The 19,601-nt window shown below is 39.6% G+C and overlaps 1 protein-coding gene across 4 annotated transcripts in view; it reads left to right on the forward strand.

The window, feature by feature from the left end:
* The window catches only part of SCUBE1 (signal peptide, CUB domain and EGF like domain containing 1), a 175,269-nt gene extending 156,283 nt beyond the window's left edge, over positions 1 to 18,986 (forward strand). For 2 of the 4 annotated variants that reach the window (XM_064654101.1, XM_064654100.1), the window contains 10 exons: positions 1,280 to 1,396; positions 3,001 to 3,159; positions 4,956 to 5,159; positions 6,549 to 6,710; positions 8,694 to 8,861; positions 9,691 to 9,852; positions 11,253 to 11,450; positions 12,392 to 12,544; positions 13,039 to 13,118; positions 13,827 to 18,986. In XM_064654101.1, the coding sequence (XP_064510171.1) occupies positions 1,280 to 1,396; positions 3,001 to 3,159; positions 4,956 to 5,159; positions 6,549 to 6,710; positions 8,694 to 8,861; positions 9,691 to 9,852; positions 11,253 to 11,450; positions 12,392 to 12,544; positions 13,039 to 13,118; positions 13,827 to 13,979 (1,556 nt within the window). In that variant the 3' untranslated portion in view covers positions 13,980 to 18,986. The remainder of the gene's footprint in view (positions 1 to 1,279; positions 1,397 to 3,000; positions 3,160 to 4,955; positions 5,160 to 6,548; positions 6,711 to 8,693; positions 8,862 to 9,690; positions 9,853 to 11,252; positions 11,451 to 12,391; positions 12,545 to 13,038; positions 13,119 to 13,826) is intronic. The other 2 variants (XM_064654102.1, XM_064654103.1) reach the window with 2 other exon arrangements.
* Positions 18,987 to 19,601: the final 615 nt, after the last annotated feature.

Consider the following 19,601-nt stretch of genomic DNA (forward strand, 5'->3'; position numbering starts at 1 on the left):
GGTGACCAAAACTGCCACAATATCAGTGAGCACACACTCACTTTTCTGCAGCTCTCCCTGAGGGCTGGAGGGTGCTGAGGTGCCCTCCAGTGCAGTGTTGTGTTGGGAGGGCAGTGTAGGAGTGGTGGAGGTTTGAGATATATCCAGTAAGGAGAAATATTTAGAATCATTGGCTTTCCATAGTCCAGCCAGGCAACAGCAAGCATATCAAAATGGGATTTCTTCACTGGGAAGTGAGCCAGAGGGACCCATCAGGAGCTCAAGAGCAGAAGGCCAGGGTGGGTCCTGTCCCTCACCTGCAAAGCCCTTCCATAGGACCACAGATCCTCCTGCTAGGGATTACCAATAAAAAGGTTATGAGACTTGTATGACAAAACACTGTGTTTCATTCATCTTTTCCTCAGAAATGGCAGGATTATTTTTGCAGAGACATTTGGGATGGTCCTGTGCAGGCCTAAGAGTTGGCCTCGATGATTCCTTGGAGGTCCCTTCCAACTCAGCATATTCCACTCTGTGATCTCAAATTGTTTATGAAAGCTGATACTCAGCATTTTAAAGAAAAAAAAGTTGAAGTCTGGCAAAATTAGAAGCAGCTGAAACAACATCCAGCAGTGGGAAGTGTCAGCCCACTTTACATATATACCTGCTGTGCTTCTCTCCAATTCTGCCAGTTCTCTAACCAAGTATTTGGAATGTGTTAGGAGGTACAATACTGTAGAGGGAGGTAACATGTGGCACAGGGGCAGGCTGCCTCTACAGTCCTGGTTCTAACAGCCTTTAAAACAAGGCTTGGATTTAAAGCTGAAAAATCAAGGTTGCAAGCCATAGACTGCAGTCAGATAAAGGTGTTTCCTTTGGATGGTTTTCAACTGCCACTAAATTAATCTTATTCCTGGTTGGCATTAACAGAACTGCAGCCAAGTGACATGGCAAGTCACAGACAGAGAGTTGGGAAGGTAGGAATTAATCTTTTTCACAGTAAAATAAATTCACTCAAAATCCAACAAGCTGTGCAGGCCTGCTGGAGGGGAGGTGTATGTTCAGAGCATGTGTGATACCAGCAGATTCCTTGATCTCTCTGGGCTTAAGGGTATGTGCTTCTGTGAAAAAATGAACTTGTGGAGATGCATCCCTTTGTACAAGGTGTGTAACTCTTGGGCTGTCTCTTTTCCATGTCACAGGAAGGCTTTTGAGCCTGTTTTTAAAAGCAAGTTCCAGACTTCATTTCCTCTGCATCCCAAATGATAGCTTTTTTTTTTTTTCCACTTTACATCAACAGATTCATTAGCCCCTCCAATCAAGCAGAAAGCTCGTTTTAAAATCAAAGATGCAAAATGCCATTTACGGCCTCGCAGCAAAGAAAAACCAAAAGATTCTGGGAAGCAGCCTGTTTCAGGTGTGTGGTTTCTTCAACATGTAAATCTTTTTGTTTGTTTGCATATTTTGTTTTCACTCTGTGACAGAAAAAAAAGGAATGGTTTTCATATTTGGATCTGAATTTTTAAGCTCAGGCCAAGATTCTCAGTGCCTTGGGTTTGGATCTAACAGTGCTGAAAACATCACCAATTGCTCTGAAAAATCTTTGTTCAGAAGTCCACGAGTTTGGAATTGAGCTGATCCTTCTTCTGGCCTTGATAGTGGCACAAATATCCTGAGACAAAAAGCTATAACTAATGCAAAATTACATGAAACAATGTGAGTTTGGTGTGATTTAGTTTTCCCAAATGAAGTTTCTAAAATGAAACAAAAGCTATTATTTATTTGCTCTATGCTGGATAGTGTCCTATTGTAGCAGCAAAGATAACCCCTAAGCAGGAAAATTACTACCAGAATCTGATGTTACACAGCCTTAATCTTTTGTTGTGATGCATTGAGTACTTATGATGTTAGAAAAATATTTAGAAGATTTAGGTGCAATTATAAAAAAATGTGACATTTAAGAAGTTTGTGTCACAATGAATCCAAGTAATCAAATGTTTTCAAAACTTGTCTGACTAGGTATGTGTTTTATTGAACAGCACTTTAAGGTGGGAAAAAAAAGAGGTTTTAGAAGTTATATATTTAACAGATCCTTGAGACATTTACTTCTTGCCCTACATCCCATTGATGCCATGACAGGGACAAATAAAGAGTGTTTGGGTGTCATTGCTGTGCATTTCCACAGCTTCAAGTGTTTGGAGTTCATTTAAATTTAATATTAATGCTGAATGTTTTTTGGATTTTAATACATTATATTTGTGTAATTGCAACAGCTTATATTGTTAAAGCAACTTAGCAGCTTACACCAAACACCTGTTGGTGATATATTTTCTGTTGTGAATTTGGCTTACCACCACTTTTGCCAGTCAGTGAGCAGTCATATATGAGCCACGAACAGAGAAAAAATAGCTATTTAAAACAAAGTCAATGGTTTAAATATTTTACTTTTAAAATTTAGACTCATTTTCTCTTTACCCTGAAATCCAGACACTTATGTCCCTAATTTTGCAAGTATTGACTTAAAAAAAGTCTCAGTCATCAAGATGCTTATGTATTATGCTGTCTTTATGTGTTCCTTTCTCTTCATAAGATGTGATTACCAGACTCATGTTTGAAGTCACAGAAGTTGGGTTTTTTTGGTCCATACAGTCACCACGGGAATGGATTTCTTGGATGCATTTGCTTGCTTTGCCTTGTGTTTGTTATGTCACCTGAACTTCAGGGTGTAAGAGGAAGATGGTATCATACAGCCACACTCTGGGAATGAATTCCTTCTGGTGGCTTGAGCACTGCAGATTCCTCCCTGACCTGGAAGGTCCATCACCTACAACAATCTGTGATTGCTGCTCAGATGAAACCTTCCAATATATTTTCATAACCTTTCATTCTGCACAGAGGAGGAGGGGTCTCACCACACGTGTGAAATCACTACATTCATGATAACCCAGATATTGCTTGCTAGCCTGTCACTTGCTGCTTTGCCACTTGATTTCTTCTCTGTGTTGCTTCTCTCCTGCAAAGGAGGCCAATTCCCTTGCACAGACAACTGCCAGGTGACCTTTGTGAACCTCAAGTGCGATTCCTCCAAGAAAAAACGCCGAGGCCGCAAGTCCCCGTCCAAAGAAGTGTCCCACATCACTGCAGAGTTTGAAGTGGAGATGAAGTCAGAAGAAGTCTCAGGTTTGTGAAAGATCTCTCTGTGGAGAGAAATCAGTATTGAGTTCCTCAGCATGTTGTTAAAATCTCTTTGATGCTGTTTCACCAAGCTTCCGTGCAAATCTTTCAGCACAGGGCTCATTCCACAGCCTTTCCTAACTCAGAGGTTCAGAGATTTAATTGAAAAGAATCAGGTATGAAATTAAGCCAAAGGAACAAAGATTAAACCTGCAGCAAAATTCCTTCAAAGCCTTGAGTCAAGTCGTGTACTTTAATTCAGTCTGATTTCCTTGAACAGCAGAAGTGCTAATGGATGCACAGGGAATGTAAAGATTAGGTAGAAGTTCTGCAACAACCATGATAAAAATATCCTCCAAAATGTAAGTTGCTGAAACTTCAGTCTGAGGTTCAAACACTTCTATCACACCGCTGGAAAAATCATGTTTTCATAACAATCTTCAGGAAGAAAAATAATTGTTTCACGTTACTGAGATGGAATATTATGTTACAAATTCCAGCCAAAGAAAATGTGGACTGAATTCTGTAAATATGTCAGCCCTCAAAGGCAGATTCCTCAGCCTTGAGGGGGCACCTCACTAGCCAAAGTGATTCAAGCAGTAAATGTGCCTGAAAGCACCTTTCTTTTTGCCACTGAGGTATTTTGGTCAGGGAAGTGGCAAGAACTCCTGTTCAACTAAGGAAAGCATGGGCAGAGAAAATTCAGAAACATTAGTGGTGGCAGACTGGAAGTACAACACAGTGGGGTTGCAAATTTGCCCCCATGGGCAAAGTCCACAGGAGGCAGAAGGTGAGGGATCACTGGCAGGAAGCTTCCTGCAGTGTTTGCAGAAGGGAAGTTTGAAGGAAGGCCAGCACTGGAGGAGCAAACACTTCTGTATTGATAGTAGAAGTCTTGCTCTGATTTCTTCTTCAAATGCCTACTGAATTATTCACACCCAGCTTTAATCTGCATCTCTTCTGATGCTCCTCGTCCTCCCACTTGGCTTGCCATCACATGTGTTTTATTATCTTCAACTTATCAGGAGCTCAGGGACAGCCAGTATCATGGCTGGGAGACAAAGCTGTGGCCAAACCAGCAAAACAAGAGCAGGTTGGAAAGTAAATTACCAGGTTGGGAAGTAAATTACCAGTGGCAGCCTTGCTGAATTCATAGATAGGATGGTGGCAAAGCAGTGCTGAGGGGAGGTGTGGGCTGGAAGGGTCAGCTGAGCATGTTAATGGCATCTTGTTATAGCATCTGGTTCAAGCATGTTCAAGCCCTGGGGACTGTGTAACTCCATGTATCCTCTGTGTTGTGTTCATATGTGTATTTAAGTAAGTGTGTTTTATGTATGCTTAACTCTACCAGACATCTTAATTAACCTTTACCAAGGAAGGTTTTTGGAAAGTAAAATAGTGCTTGCAAACGTTACAAACTGCTTTATGTCATTAGTAATGATGGAACACAAACTTAGAAGCAAACTGGAATCCTGGACTGCACCAGAATTCTCAGGGGGGTCTGAATGCTTCCTGCAGCCCTCTCCCTGTGCACTCAGTATAACCTCAATGCTAGAGACAAGCTATGAGCACTCAGAGTGCACTTGGCAGGTCATGAAACTGTGTGATGGACCTCAGTGCACTGCCTTGTCCCTCTGAGAGGCCTGATCTTGAATCCAGTGAGCTGCTGCTTCAGTTTATATGGAGAAGACAGTGAAGCAGACAGAGGTGTCCCAGTGCAACGCAGGCTGAGCTCTTTGTTAAGCACCTCTTTTAAACATGAATCTCAATTGCTTCTAGTTTTGTTATCATTTCCCATCTAGACACCTGTAACATTGACTGTGTTCGGAAAAGGATGGAGCAGAAGCTGCAAACTGCAATCAAAACATTGAGGAAATCTATTAATAAACAGCAATTTTACATTCAGTTTTCTGGGACAGAGTATGAAGTGGCTCAGAAGCCAGCTAAAGCTACTGAGGGGCACGAGGCTTGCAGTACAGGGCAAGTACTGCAGGATGGAAAATGTGGTAAGTGCAGACAACTCGAATATTCAGCCATATCCCCCAAAACAAGCCACCCAAAATTACCTTTTCCATGGTGAAGCAGGGGGGAAATCTCTGAGATAACGATTTAGATCAATCTAACTCAGCATATGTGCATGGACCACTGATGGTTCATAAGGCTTTGAAGGGAATTCATTGGAGGGTTGCAGGAAAACAAAAGCATATATATGGATACATTCCCATGGCAGGTATCAAAACCTGCCACAAGGCAGTGTTGGCAGTTAGTTCCCAGTTGCTCCCAGCATCTTATGAAAACACAATTACAATGCTGTAAAACAATAAGATGGTGTTTGCCTAGGTGCTATTTATTTACTTTTATATCTCCTCTCTCTCCTCACCACCAAATAATCCGTGACCCATGGATATATTTATATTTAATGCCCAAGAGGTCCATTAAAAAATAAACTATAGAAACCTGTTTTAACTTTACATACAGTACCTGATGTCTTTAAGCCTTTTCCCATGTTACCAGGCTCTAGTGCTTTGCTGGGGGCAGTGTGCTAGTGCAAACTTACTAAGGGCAGTTCTCAGCACTGCAGGCTTTCTAATCACTTACAGACATCTTTTCAAAATCAGCATATATATTTTTCCAGCTTTTTATCAGCATATCTCTTTTTCCAGCTTTTTAAATCACCAAGTGATTTATAGGCAGAAAGAAGTGAAGATCTGATAGGTGCTGCCAGTGAGGTTGTTTTCATCATATGGGAACAGTGATTTAGAAGCTGTATTTGAAAGACTGTTGCTGTTAGTGTCTAGAAACCCCTGCATTTCAACCACCTCTGTCCAGCAGAGCAAAATGTGTCATGCAGTTATGTGCCCTGTTGCAGCAAGAAAAGCATCTGTGTTCATATCTGTGTCTAAAACACTTTACAGTTGGGGTATTTGAGTGTCAAGAGACATAAATTATTACATGGGATACATTGCCCTAGGAGAAATCTCTAGAACTGATCTCAGGAGACATAAAACCAGCACATAAATGCACCTGGTGTAAAGTAAAAGTAAAAAAAACAAAATTGCTTCCCACACATTGTGCAACTGTTTTAATAAACTGCAATATACTGTTTTAAGACTGCATCAGCTTTATTAACATCTGTGTGATGAACACTTCAGGGCAGCACAGTGCCATTTAATAGTTTAAACAGCAGAAGAAGGACCTTGTCCTGATGTAAATCGACCCCAGTGGGGATGGGTCTGCTTGCACTAAGTGAGCATCCTGCACTAACATATGCAGAACATACCCCACTATAATACTTGGGCCAAAGAGATCTGTCTTCTCTAAAATGTTTTGATATAAAGGCAAGTAATGTGATGACAATGAAAGTCCTTATGTAGATCCCCCTTTTGTCTCCTCAGTTACCTGCAGCACGGGCACCTTTTATAGCGGAGAACACAATCAGTGCGTTCCCTGCTCCCCAGGAACTTACCAGGACACAGAAGGTCAACTCACCTGTGAGCCTTGCCCAAGTAACGATGGACAGGGAGTAGCAGGAGCCCGGAATGTGTCAGAATGTGGAGGCAAGTTTCATTTGATTCTAAAGGGATTAGGTGTTGCCACAGCTCCTTGAGGCGTGGGGGCTAAACGAGGGGGGAGCCTTCCACGCTCCTGTCTTGTGAAGGTAACAGAAGACACCTCTGTGCACTTACAAGCACTGCAAAGAATGTTTGGGCTTGTTCCGTCCTCTGACATTGCTGACAAGAAGATGGGACCTGCCACAGCAGTGTGAGCTGTGGTATGGAAGTGAGCAAGCCAAGGGTGGTATGGATCTGTGGTATGGAAATGAGCAATGCCCAAGCAGGGCACTTTGCTTAGAGTCAGGTATGGAATCTGGACATACCTCAGCTTGTAAGGACTCGTCAGGTCTATTGGGAGCCAAAGGGATGGATTGCTTTGGACTGGTATTGGTGAGTCTAATGAACCTGCTGTTTTACATGAGATGCAGTTTACCTGCTCTAATTAGCAGCAGTTACAATTTTGAGATAGTTGTGCTGCAGGGATCTGTGACCCAGACTCAGAACTCATGACTGCAAAGTTTCAGCGCTGCTTGAAGGCACTGCAGCTTTTGGCAAGTGATGTAGCATCTCTGACTCAACTTCATGAGATATAAACTAAATTACAATGATGCTAATACCTGGTGCTCCTACTGTAACTTGTTCAACATAAGGTTTTAAGACACGACTGTTAATTTATTTTCTTTACCTTATTTCATTACAGATGAGCAAAATCTAGTTTATAGCAGATACGTTATCTGACTTTGAAATGAATCTGTCCTATCTGCTACTTTAAAACTCATCCATGTAATTTACATTAATGCTTTCTCCCAGGATATCTAAAGTGAACACATGATGAATGTCACTTGAGAAACTGCTGGGTTTTCCTACTGAATAAAAAATAACTGGTGTCTCCAGTCCAAACATATGATGGATTTTGCTGATTTACTGTATGAAGGAACTATCAAAGGAAAAATCTTGAAATGCCTCTGCATTTTTGCTCTGTTGATATGTATTTATCCAAAATCCCACAAGAATAACTTATCAAAATCTGAATTTATAAAGGTTGATTATAGAATACTGACAAAAGCAGCACAACGACTAGAGGAAAAAGACTTTTGTTTCAAGGCTTGCATTTGAATTATTGTTCTGCACAACAAAAAGAAGGCTGGCACCTTCTCACAGAAGCCACCCTGTAGCCCCCTTGCTACCAAATCCTGGCCACTCAAACCCAGTACACACGTTGTGATACTTAATTTTCATGAGATCCGTGTAGATATGAGGCCAAAACATGATTTAGTCAACCTAGTCATTTTGGGGCATTCCTCGGGGAAATCACCTCGGATCTGTTTTGCTGGCAATTTCAATCCAGAATTTCAATGCAAGTTACTTCATTCTTAGATACAGGTAAGGAGTGAGATGTATTGGTGCTGAAAGCACTATTAAAGTCAAACTGTACCTCTTCTTTTACAAGATGTCTGTAAGCCTTCACAAGTACTTAATTTTCAGACCAAAATCCAGATCCAAATCCACTCTTCTTTATCTGCCTTCATGTTAAAGTCCAGTAATCAGCTGGACCAGAGCACGTAGATCAGTTTTGCTCCTAAAAACAACAGGAAAATTGTCTTCAAACTGGTAACATCATGATATTTCTCTGAGGTCTGTGTCACAACAGCTGACAAAGTGCTTTGAAATACTCAGACAAAAGACCTGGTGAAAGTACTACGTATTCTAACAAAATCTTAATTTAAAAAAAAAAAACAAAACAAAACCAAACAGAGACATATTTGCCAAAAAGCATATTAAGAAGCTAATTGTGTTTCCTGGTGGTGTTTTTAGGAAGCAGTTACAGGAACAATACAAAACCAGCAGGTAAGATTAGAATTTAATGTGCAGCTGCCTTGATGTCACATGTTTAAGTTGAAGGAAGCCTTGCTGACTGCTAGTGGGTTTTATACTTTGTCCAGAAAAGTCAACACACTAATACAGGTGTCCATTTTCACTTTCTAGGGCAGTGTTCTCCTGGGCACTACTCCTCAGATGGTTTTAAACCTTGCACAGTGTGTCCTCTGGGTACCTACCAGCCTGAGCCAGGGAGGACCCTCTGCTTTCCATGTGGCGGTGGGCTTGTGACCAAATATGAAGGTGCTGTTTCCTTCCAAGACTGTGAAACCAAAGGTGAATTTAAGTTTTTTCCACAATTCATGTTCTCCCTTTCTTGCCCTCTGGTTTATAATCTTCAGTGCCAAGGGGTTTTTGAAGGCTCCAGAACAAACATTGTCGCTGCACGGGCATATGACTAAATTAAATCAAGAAATCTGTAAAGTAGGAGTGATCTCCTGAGACTGCACAGGCTGAGCAGGCTTTATGGTTTTCTTTGGGATTTACCACAGGCAGGTGCAGGGTCAGCACTGAAACTGCTAAGTGAATCAGCCCCACTGTATGGCAAGAAATAAACTTGCATTAGACAATGCTTTAGCTTCCATATCTTGTATATTTTTATCAGAAAAACTAAACACTACAGAAGTTATATGAAGTTAAGGATTGGTTATTAATGGGCCAGGCAGAAACTGTGAAGGTGCAACACGTTCTGTGTTCTATAATGTCAACTTCCAGTGCCACTGCTAAAGGAGGAATCTGCCCAAATGCATTTTGGTTTAGTTACTGGAATGACATGCAGACACAAATGGAAACCTCTCTCCTGCTACTGTGAAAGTCATTTTTCTTGTTGAGGTGGGTCTGCATCAGCTTCCATTTATTATAAATTCATAGGAAACAGTGAGAGATGTGTAGCACACACTACTAGTTCATCAGGGCTTAGCTCTAGTCTTGGGATTGTAGTTGGAAGATCCTTTGTACTGGAAAGTGCAGGGAGCTGATGTCTCTTCTGCCTTTTACAGCCTAATAAATATTGCAGAACAGGGATCCTGAGGTATGTCCAGGGTAGAAAGTTCTCTTTGCACTGAAATTGCTCCTTTCTGAAAATAATACACCTCCTACCCTGCAGTTCACTGTTCTCCTGGGCACTACTACAACTCCACCACACACAGATGCATCCGATGCCCTGCGGGGACCTACCAGCCTGAGTTTGGGCAGAACTACTGCATCACCTGCCCTGGGAACACCAGCACGGATTTTGATGGCTCCACTAATGTTACACACTGCAAAAGTAAGTCACATGGATATTGGTTGTGACATAAAGCATGGCTTTGGCTCTGAACTGCAGCTTGAAGGCTCCATCTCACAGGCTGGACTTCAATTCTGTATTTCCTAGTTAGCATGTATCTACTGCCAGAGGGAATAGTAAGAATTGGGAAAACGAGGAGAAAAAAATAGGAAAAGTACCCTTTGATCCATGGGAGTGCTTTAGGTTTAATGTGATTTCACAGAGTGCCAGCTACAAGTTAAACCTACAGAGCCTTTAGTTTCCCCGATCCTGGAGGTTGTCTACCAGTGATGCATATTTCTGTGTGACTGCAGAGCACAAGATCTTCTCTCAGAGTTACTGCCATTTTATAATAATTATAAAATATTAGCAGAGATGGTCCTGCATACTGCAGCTGCCAGGTAATCACTTATGACTGTGAGATCCTGCAGGCCTTTTTGCAGTACTCGGCCTCCTACCTTCAATTACCATTTTAAATCTCCCCAAGGATTTCAGTGCAGTTTTATTTGCTCTTTTGTGAATGACTGATTCTTTTAGGCAAGCTTTTGTTTCCATCTCTACCATGCTAATTTTAAGACAATGTCTCTATAATAATTAAGCAATGTCATCTAAACTAACTGTTCATGTACAAATCTATTATGTTTTTATTCTGAATATGTGAGATGTGTCTAACCCTTCATAATTCCTAATGAAATTGGAGTAAATTATATATTTGTAAGAAATTTGAAGAAGTTTGATGATTCTCCTGTAAAATAAAACCATCCTTGTTACTTTGCTGTCTTAGATACTCCCTGTTTTCAAGCTGGTTTCTGACCTTGCATAATCTTTGAGGGTTGGATTAAGCAAAATATTTAAACATATATCTAGTTTTATGTGGATGAGTAGGCCTGGAGAGATCAATCTTAAGTGACTTGTGCCAAATTCAAGAGGAGTTTTGAAAACTTAGGAAGAAAAACTGATCCATTAATGGAGTTTCTTTATTGACTGGTTTAATCTGAGATGAAACAAGGCACATCTGTGATCAAGGTCACGCTCATTCAGCTAAATCAGGTTAAAAAAGAAGTGAAGTTAAACCAGGTGCATGTCAGCACAGTCTCCATGGTGACCACTGTGTGAGTAACTCCACAGCTGGATCATGGTTACCTACCTGTGCTTCTCAATGAAATGCTAAAGCAGCCTGAATGAACTATTAAAGCAGCCTGAATGAACTATTAAATCAGCTTATGCACCTAAGCTTTTGCAAATCAATTAGAAATCCTTTACAGGCCTTCCCTAAAGGCTTTTCCTCCCGTCTTTCTAAAGCCACAAGGAGGAGTTTAGACTTGCTCTTGACAGATCTAGAAAAACACCTCAAATTAGCTGATGAGCTAACACAAATGCTGATTATTTCTGTTTCTCCACAGACCAGCACTGTGGAGGAGAACTTGGGGACTATACTGGCTACATTGAATCACCCAATTATCCTGGAGACTACCCAGCTAATGTCGAATGCATTTGGAATATAAACCCACCTCCAAAGAGGAGGATACTCATTGTAGTACCTGAGATATTCCTCCCAATCGAAGATGAATGTGGTGATGTTTTAGTAATGAGGAAAAGTGGTGAGTTGCCAGACATGGGTTGTATTTATTGCACCTGATTGGAGTGGAAAGTTCATATTTGAAAGGGTGACTGTCTTCATGTAGGATTGTGGAATGAAGGGGCACAGCAAGTTAGAACAGAACACCACCAGTAACAGTTAACAGAGTGATTGATACTAATTATTCAGGTTTCTTGTCTGAATCACAGAGCAGGTAATGGGCTTCTGTCTGGCCCAGTTATCACAAGGGGTAAATCCCTGCCCCTCCAGAAGCCAACAAAGCCATGCTAAGTTATACTGGGAGAGCCATCTTCTGTAATCTGTACAGCTTGTCCTCTCACCCTCTGTAAATACACATACACTGAAGTTATTGCTAAATCCAGGCGGTGGCTTGGTACCACTGACACCCTCAAGAAATCCAAAGTTTTCTCAGTTTTATGTGGAGTTAAGACACCAGTGAGATTCTCTCCTCTTTCACATGGAGGATGCAGGCTTCCTTCTGGTGATCTGTTGCTGAATCTGCAAGAAGCACCAAACCTCAGTGGCAATTGTTTCTATGGAGCTTTGTTCAAAGCAGTGTATTTTACTCACTAAAATGATGTTTTCATAACTTTTTATCCTTGTGTGTCTGTGTGCAGCACACTTGTTCTTACCTGTCTGGGACAAGCATATGGGAGCTCTGGAATTCAATGCTAGAGTAGTAAACAAAATAACTAATATCCATAGTAACTTTATAAATGTCAGAAATTATCCCTAACCATCTACTTAAGCTTCTTGCTGTGGGACTCCCATTACCTTTGTGGAAAAACCTACTTCTCCTTATAGGCAGATAAAGACTACACCCATTCTATCACAAAAAACTTGTCAGCTTGAGAAGTGTCCTGTCAGTTTGACATTTCTGCCCCCTAGATGAGGAAGGGTGCAAAAAAAAATCATTTTATAAAGAACATCATTTATTTCCAGCTTCTCCTACTTCAATTACCACATATGAAACATGTCAGACTTATGAGAGACCTATTGCATTTACCTCAAGATCAAGGAAGCTCTGGATTCAGTTCAAGTCAAATGAAGGAAACAGTGGCAAAGGATTTCAGGTCCCCTATGTGACTTATGATGGTGAGAATGGAATTGTTTTCCATCTTTTTGTTACATCTGAATTACAGAAAATTGTCCTCAAGAATCCTTCTTACACTGCTTACAGGGAGAGAAGAATGAGGAAGAACTTGATGTAACTCATTTTTAGTCCATTTAATTACTTCTAGTCGCAAAGACTTACTGAAATAATATATGTATTATTATATATAACCTTTGTCAGTTATTTTTTATCCCTGGTCCTGTTTCTTCATCTCCAGAATACAGATAATTATCGGGATGGAGTAGGATTTTGAGGATGTTAGTATTTATAGGAATAATTCAAAATTACTGTTCTAAAGCAGTAGAGAATTTTAAGGTTTTTTTTTTTAATTTAGACTAAAGCAACCTGAGAGACAGTGAATAATTTACTAGATATGAAATTTCTCAGCACTGTCTTCAAGAGGAGGTCTAATTTCTGGCTATTATCCTCCCAAAGGATGTCCCAAACAGTCATTCAAGTGATCTTTATTTTCCAGAGGATTACCAACAACTAATAGAAGACATTGTTCGAGACGGCCGATTATATGCGTCAGAAAATCATCAGGAAATTCTAAAGGTGAGAAATTTCTGCTTTATCTGAGGCCAACCAATAATTCCTTCCACTGAGTATTTTCCCAAAATAGTCCTTATTACCTCGATAGGGTCTTATTACATTGAGAGGGTCATTATATTTAAAGCTGAAGTGTGACCCCAAATTCAATTCTCTGTCTTCTGAGGTTTATGCTGGTATTTGAAGCAGCACAAAACCAGTAGCTCAGCTCAGTCCTTTGTGGAATCGGGAACTGAATTAAATGTGTGCTAATGTGATTAATAAGATTGTATGTTAGAAAAATTAGTCAGCCAGGAATGAAGAGCCCATCGTTTGAAGAGCCTTTGCCAGCCTCAGCCTGGCATTTAAATGTTGAAATGAGTCATTAAGTTTTCCATGCATTAAAAAATGTGTTTACCTAAATCCCTGTCCTGCCTCAACAAGACATAATATGGAGCATTGCGAGCTGTCCAGCTTTCCAAAGGTACTGCAGCAAGGTTGTGATTAACTTTGTCTCTCTTGATACAAGACCTGCCAGGAAGGCTAATGGTAGACAGACTAATCAGTATAAAACACAAAACCAACATGGAGCAGTTTCCTTACTCTGCTTCACCCAGACTCAAGTGTTGCAAGATAAATCTGATTGTTGTTCTTTAGTTTTGAAACCTGTGTAGACACTAAATCCAAACTCTGCTTTTACCTAATACATATATATATATATTTTGTCTTCCACAGGACAAGAAACTGATTAAAGCTCTCTTTGATGTACTGGCACACCCACAAAACTATTTCAAGTACACAGCACAGGAGTCAAAAGAAATGTTCCCAAGATCATTTATAAAGCTGCTGCGATCCAAAGTGTCCAGATTTCTACGACCATACAAGTAGTCCAGTGGTACTCAATTTTTGGTTACTTTGCATTCCTGTCAAATATCGTCTTTCCTCCACAGTAGAAGCATTTGCTAACTTGAAGGCTCTTTTTTGCAGTCTTTGTTCTCAGTTGTATATGGAAGAACGCCTACAATGTTTTATAATTGTTAAAAGTCAGTGTTTTGAATGGGATTTTTACTACCAAAAAAAAAAAAGTGCATCCCTGAGTGCATCTTGTTGAAGATCTGAATTTGTGTCTGCACTAGTGTATCCTCACTCCCCATCTGAAATTTCATGATGTAGAAAATATTCTTTCGAGCTTTTTATTTTTCCATCAACAATAACTTTTGTCAAAGAAAGGAGGAATCTATTCAAATGTGATTAAACTACCTGCAGATAAGTTCTGTTGTAGAGAGAAGTATGTAGTATAAATAATATTTGGATTTTTGAATTGCACTTGAAGTTTATATTTGAATCTTTAGATGAAAACAAAAAAAAAAATCTAAATTTTGTTATTTCTCAGTTGTGGCTTGGTGGAACCTCTGTCCAAGTAGGAATCAAAAAGGGAAAAAAAGAGAAAAAAAAAAAGAAACATATGTATAATTTTGTTTTATGAACTACATGAGATTGAGTCCCATGCCCTAATGTCCTAATGTTTTTATCTGTCCTCTTCTAATCTTCTTCAGAGGTTTGCCACTGTCAGTTATTTGATTGAAACAGATTTAGCTCTGGATTTCCATGCACCAGTTGGTCCCTTTAAAGGCATTTACAATAGGATATGTGAGAAATGAACAGCAACCACGCTAGCAGTCTTGTTTTTCTTTCCATTAAGAGAGCATCTAATTAAGTACAATATATAAATATATAAATATATACTTCTATTTGTGGGTACATTAGTAATGTTATCTCTAGTTACTGTAAATATTATTCATGCTTAAATCTTTACTCCCACACACCCTATTTACTCATATCTATATGTAACTTTGTGTAGATGATTAAATGACTTCTCCAAGTGCTTGTCACTTCTATTGACACCGACCTGAAGCCTTTTGGAGTTTTATAATACTGGATAATGGTTTCCTCTGGGACAATCTCTTTCAGTATGCAGAGGAGTTGGAGTCTTCAGAGACAGCCTGAACTTAGGGTCTGACAACTCATTTCTTTCCACTCGTGGATCTTAGGTCTTTGATGGGCTTTCTCTTTAATACCTACATTAACCCTCATTTCCAAATATAATTTCTCCATAAAAATCCTTTGTTAAAGGCTGTTAAACCTAAACTTTTTGTGAGGATGTTGTAACTACTTTTATTTATTATTCACCCCGAGTTACGAAAAGGGGACTTTCCAAGAAGACATTCTTATCAGCCCTACATTCACTGTGTGTCTGGAACAACAAGAAAAAAAGTTTCGTGTATTTTTTCCCTTCTCAGTAATTATTTTTAGGGAAAAAAAAAAATAAAAAGCAAAAAGTTTTTAGGTACTCGAATTATGTAGGAGTGTATAGCTAAAAAAACTACTTTAGCCAATCAGTGCTTCAAAGGCTGACAGGTTATTCAGAGTATTATCAAGATATACATTAGAATGGGTCAGGATTGCAGCCATTCTACAGAAAGATATGAAGGAAAAATACGAAAAATATGGAGAAAATTAACTCCCTCATTTGATGAATTATTTACAGTGGCCTTTAGAATTTCAGACTCCAGTGAGCAAACTCTGGAACCTGTTGCTGTACGGTGAGTTTAGTAAAATACTTCCTAAAACTTTTTAAAGCTCAATGACCAACATGTTTGGACATAATTAGAAAAATGAGTCAGGTTTGAATGTTTGCGGCTCTACTTAGAAATGCTCCTGGATGTGCCAATTTCTAGTGAAAAAAGTAATGACAAGTGGTATATAAAGTTAAAAATGCTTTGAATTCCATAGTAGATTTACAGTTACAGAGACTGGCAGTCACCAAATAGAAGGTGAGTTCAGCTCTTCATTTGTTAGCATTGGTGTAGGATGCCTTCATTGTCACACAACAGCAGTACAACAACAAGGAAAGTCTTCTATGGAGAAGACTTAGGAACATTTGGGAATCAAAAACCACACGAGGAGAAATGTGGCTGCCTTTAAGAAAACCAGCTTTGTGAAATGATAGAATCAGTGCAGCACAGAATTTGAGCATTTAAACATAATAAATACAGCCCTGCATCTGCTCTTATGGAATTACACACTGTATGCAGGAGAGGTGCAACAACATGTTTTTGTGTTATTGCAGGAAGGCTGGACAAGTGCCCATTTGTGATTGCCCAATTCTGTGGCACAAACAGAGCTCCTTGTTTTCCATTTGCAAATGCCTTGTGTGCTTAAAAGCTGCACCCGCAGCACTTACCATTTTAAGCCTCCTCTGCTTTAAACACTGCACTTATTTCTAGTGAGGTGGTGGTGAATCATCCCTAAACATTCTCACAGGCCACCAAATCACCTCCTGCCACAGTCCAGGAGCCTGCAACAATCCGAGGTTGCTAATCAAGGCCAGAGTCGTGCCTTGAAAGCACTTAGGGCAAGGTCTGTGTGTGTCATTTGAGTGCAGGGAACATCAGGATTTGGTGTTCAATACGTTGCCACCTGCGTCTTGCCTGCAATAGCAAGATTTATTCTGCCTGAAGATTTAGCTCCCTGTAAGTGGATTTAAAACTGCTGAAGTCTTCGTTCAGCTCCATCACACATCAGATTTTGACCTAAAGACAGATTTTTCAAAAGGAATTTATTTCCTCTTTGTGCCTCCCACACAGAATAAAGTTAGGACTACTTAAGAGTTAGACTAATCTTTCCTACACATCGGCTTCATTCCAGGGTAAGCTCACTTAAAAGTAAGTAAGCTTCCTTAAAACTAGCTTTAAAAAGCCAGGTTTAGTTTAGTTTTAGACTAGCTTAAATAAATACTGGACTGGTCACAACATTTTCAGAGCCCACATTCTTGAGCTGTCAGCTGGTTTGGAAAGAGCAGAGCTCACCTGTGGCCCTCTGTCTGTGAGCAGAACACGAGGATGACGCCACACGAACAAGAAACATCCTTTATGTGTGTTCAGCATTCAAAAAGGACAGTCAAACCCCACCCCACGGCCCTTTGTAAGCCTGTCCAACAGATTCAGATTTCTCAGGTCAGTCTTAACGATAAACAACCCAGTTTTCATCTTGCAGAAAACAGGCTGGGAACTTCAGGAGCAAAAAGCAGGGGGATGATTGTTCTGCAGGATCTGCTGACAGGTCTTTGACAGCAAAACCTCCCTGCTCTGTGACAGTTCCCATGTCTGGGACTCTAAATACCTTTGGGGCTCTTCAAAAAGAAGCTGGAGTGAAATCTTCAGCAGCTGAAGCCAAATTTGTCAGCCACCTTAGGGGTCTCGGTGATTTTCTGATGATGGGAATGAGTGACACACGCAGTTCCCTGGATCTGTGTCATGAGTTCACCTAGTTGCATTTTTTCCTAGTTTAAAACCACTGATTGACAGGAATGGTAGTAACTGGAGGAGTTTCTTGTAGACTCTCAATACTTTGAGACTTTAATGAAATAGGTTTCTAGAACGAGAGACTGTTGTAAGCACTTGGGAAAAAAAATACTTTTGTCTTCCATAAGAATTTATGGAAGAAGTGAAATTTCTGTAAGGTACTATGGGCTTATTCAACTCAGAGTGAGACTTGGGTTCAGAGACAAGTCTCAGGTTTTATCAGAACATCTCTCATCTGAACAGAAACAGACTGGGAAATAAACAGTGTCAAAAAACTGTTCTCTAAGTATCTGAATATATACAATTCCAGTTTGTTGTTTCATTTATTTATTCTGTTTCATCATAAAGCTTTTAATCTATAAAATTAATATGTAATATACAAGAGTAAAATGTACAGAAGTACCTTTAGATGTAATAATTTAAACCATCTGTATTCAGAAAGTGGAGATAACAAGTTATACCAACAATTGCAATTCAATTTTAGCTGAACTTCTCAATATCTAGAAAAAGAAGTGGCTTTGATAATTAAACTTTATTTTAATGATTGTGAAAATATCTTTTTTTAGAGTTTGTTTTTGTTACTTTTTTTTAATTAAAATTATTTTGTAAATATTGTTTTCTATGTTTTATAACTTAGAAAGGCCATTAATTTGCATTGAAAGCAGCAGAGACTCAACATGATGATTATAAAGGTACTTTAGGAGACTGGGGTGGTTATCCTTCCAGATTATAGATCCTGTTATTCCTTCAGTCTCACTGGCATCATAGGAAGAGTTTTCTGGGGCAATTTAACGTGTTCAGTTCCACAGAACTGACTATCAAGTGTCATTCTGAAGTGTTTACCATTTTCATAATATATAAAGAATATGTGTTTTAAAGCTAGTGCTACACAAAGCTCAGAAATAAAATAAAAGGGAATTCAATAGATGACACCCAAGTATAGTAAAAAGACAAGGGAAGTTATCTCTTTGCTCCTACTGGAAGAGATAAAACCTCATATTGGATCAGCTCATAGAGCATTTTTTAGGCAAAAAGCTCATTATCATCATGTCCATCACCAGTTTAAGCGGGAATTTCTGGTAGAATAGATTTTGGGGCAAAACACACGGAGTGTAATATTAGTTTCTGCCCCAATTTGCTCCTTGTAAATCACTGCACAAGGGTGACATTTTGAACTAAACCGTTGTAGATGCTGCTGGGACTTCTAAGCTTTATTACCAATGTAAATTGTGTACAAACAGTATTTCCATATGAAATGTACGATAATAGTTTAGAGCAAGGATAGCGAATAACTGTACAAAATTTGATACTTAGAAAATAAAATACAGTGCTGAGCTTTACCAATATTTTAACAATTCTGTCAGATTTATAGTAGAAGATGTTGTTGTAAATGTACCTTATAAGAAAATACATTTCCTTTTGCCTCTGTATATTAATAGCTTTGATTTGCTACGTCAGAGCTCAAAATGAAGCATGTAATAAAACTTTTGTTAAAATCACTTTCATAATAAACATAAAATGGAATGGATAACCCCTGCCTGCTGTTTATTTGTGTACATGGACAAGTGTAATGTGGACAAGAATCAGAAAAGAACTTCCCTTTTTTGATAGCATTTACGTATCTTGGTCTAGTTTTCATCCCTAAGCAACAGAGAGCCTTTTCTTTCTCATCAAACAGCTGGAGTTTGTGGGTGCTGGGCCACTGAATTAATTTCCTTCCAAACAGGCTTCAAGGAGAGTTTTTCAGAGCAAGAAGAAATCCTGGCCACAGCGAAGCACCACATCACCAACATCCCTCCAAGACCTTTAACTGTTTCTTTAACTCTGATGTTACCATGCAGATGCCCTTTCCCACATGCCTCTATTGAGAAGCAGTCTCAAAAAAAGAGGAAGGAAATTCTCTTCCACTGGTGGCCTGATGGGCTGTTCCCACCACAAGCTGCCAAGGAGACCTGTGTCTCCAAACACAGCTGCTGCTTGTCCTACTGAGGACTAGAATGAGAGGAAACTACCCTTGCACCCAGAACAGTGATTTGAAGAGATGAAAAGTGTGAGTTCCCCCTCCAGCTCTCCTGTAGAAAAAGTGTATTTGCTGCTGAATTTTACTATGGTTGTACCCTTGGGCAGTCTGAGATTACAAAGCAAG

Source organism: Pseudopipra pipra, chromosome 5 (genome assembly GCF_036250125.1).
Source record: "Pseudopipra pipra isolate bDixPip1 chromosome 5, bDixPip1.hap1, whole genome shotgun sequence".
Lineage (NCBI taxonomy): Eukaryota > Metazoa > Chordata > Aves > Passeriformes > Pipridae > Pseudopipra > Pseudopipra pipra.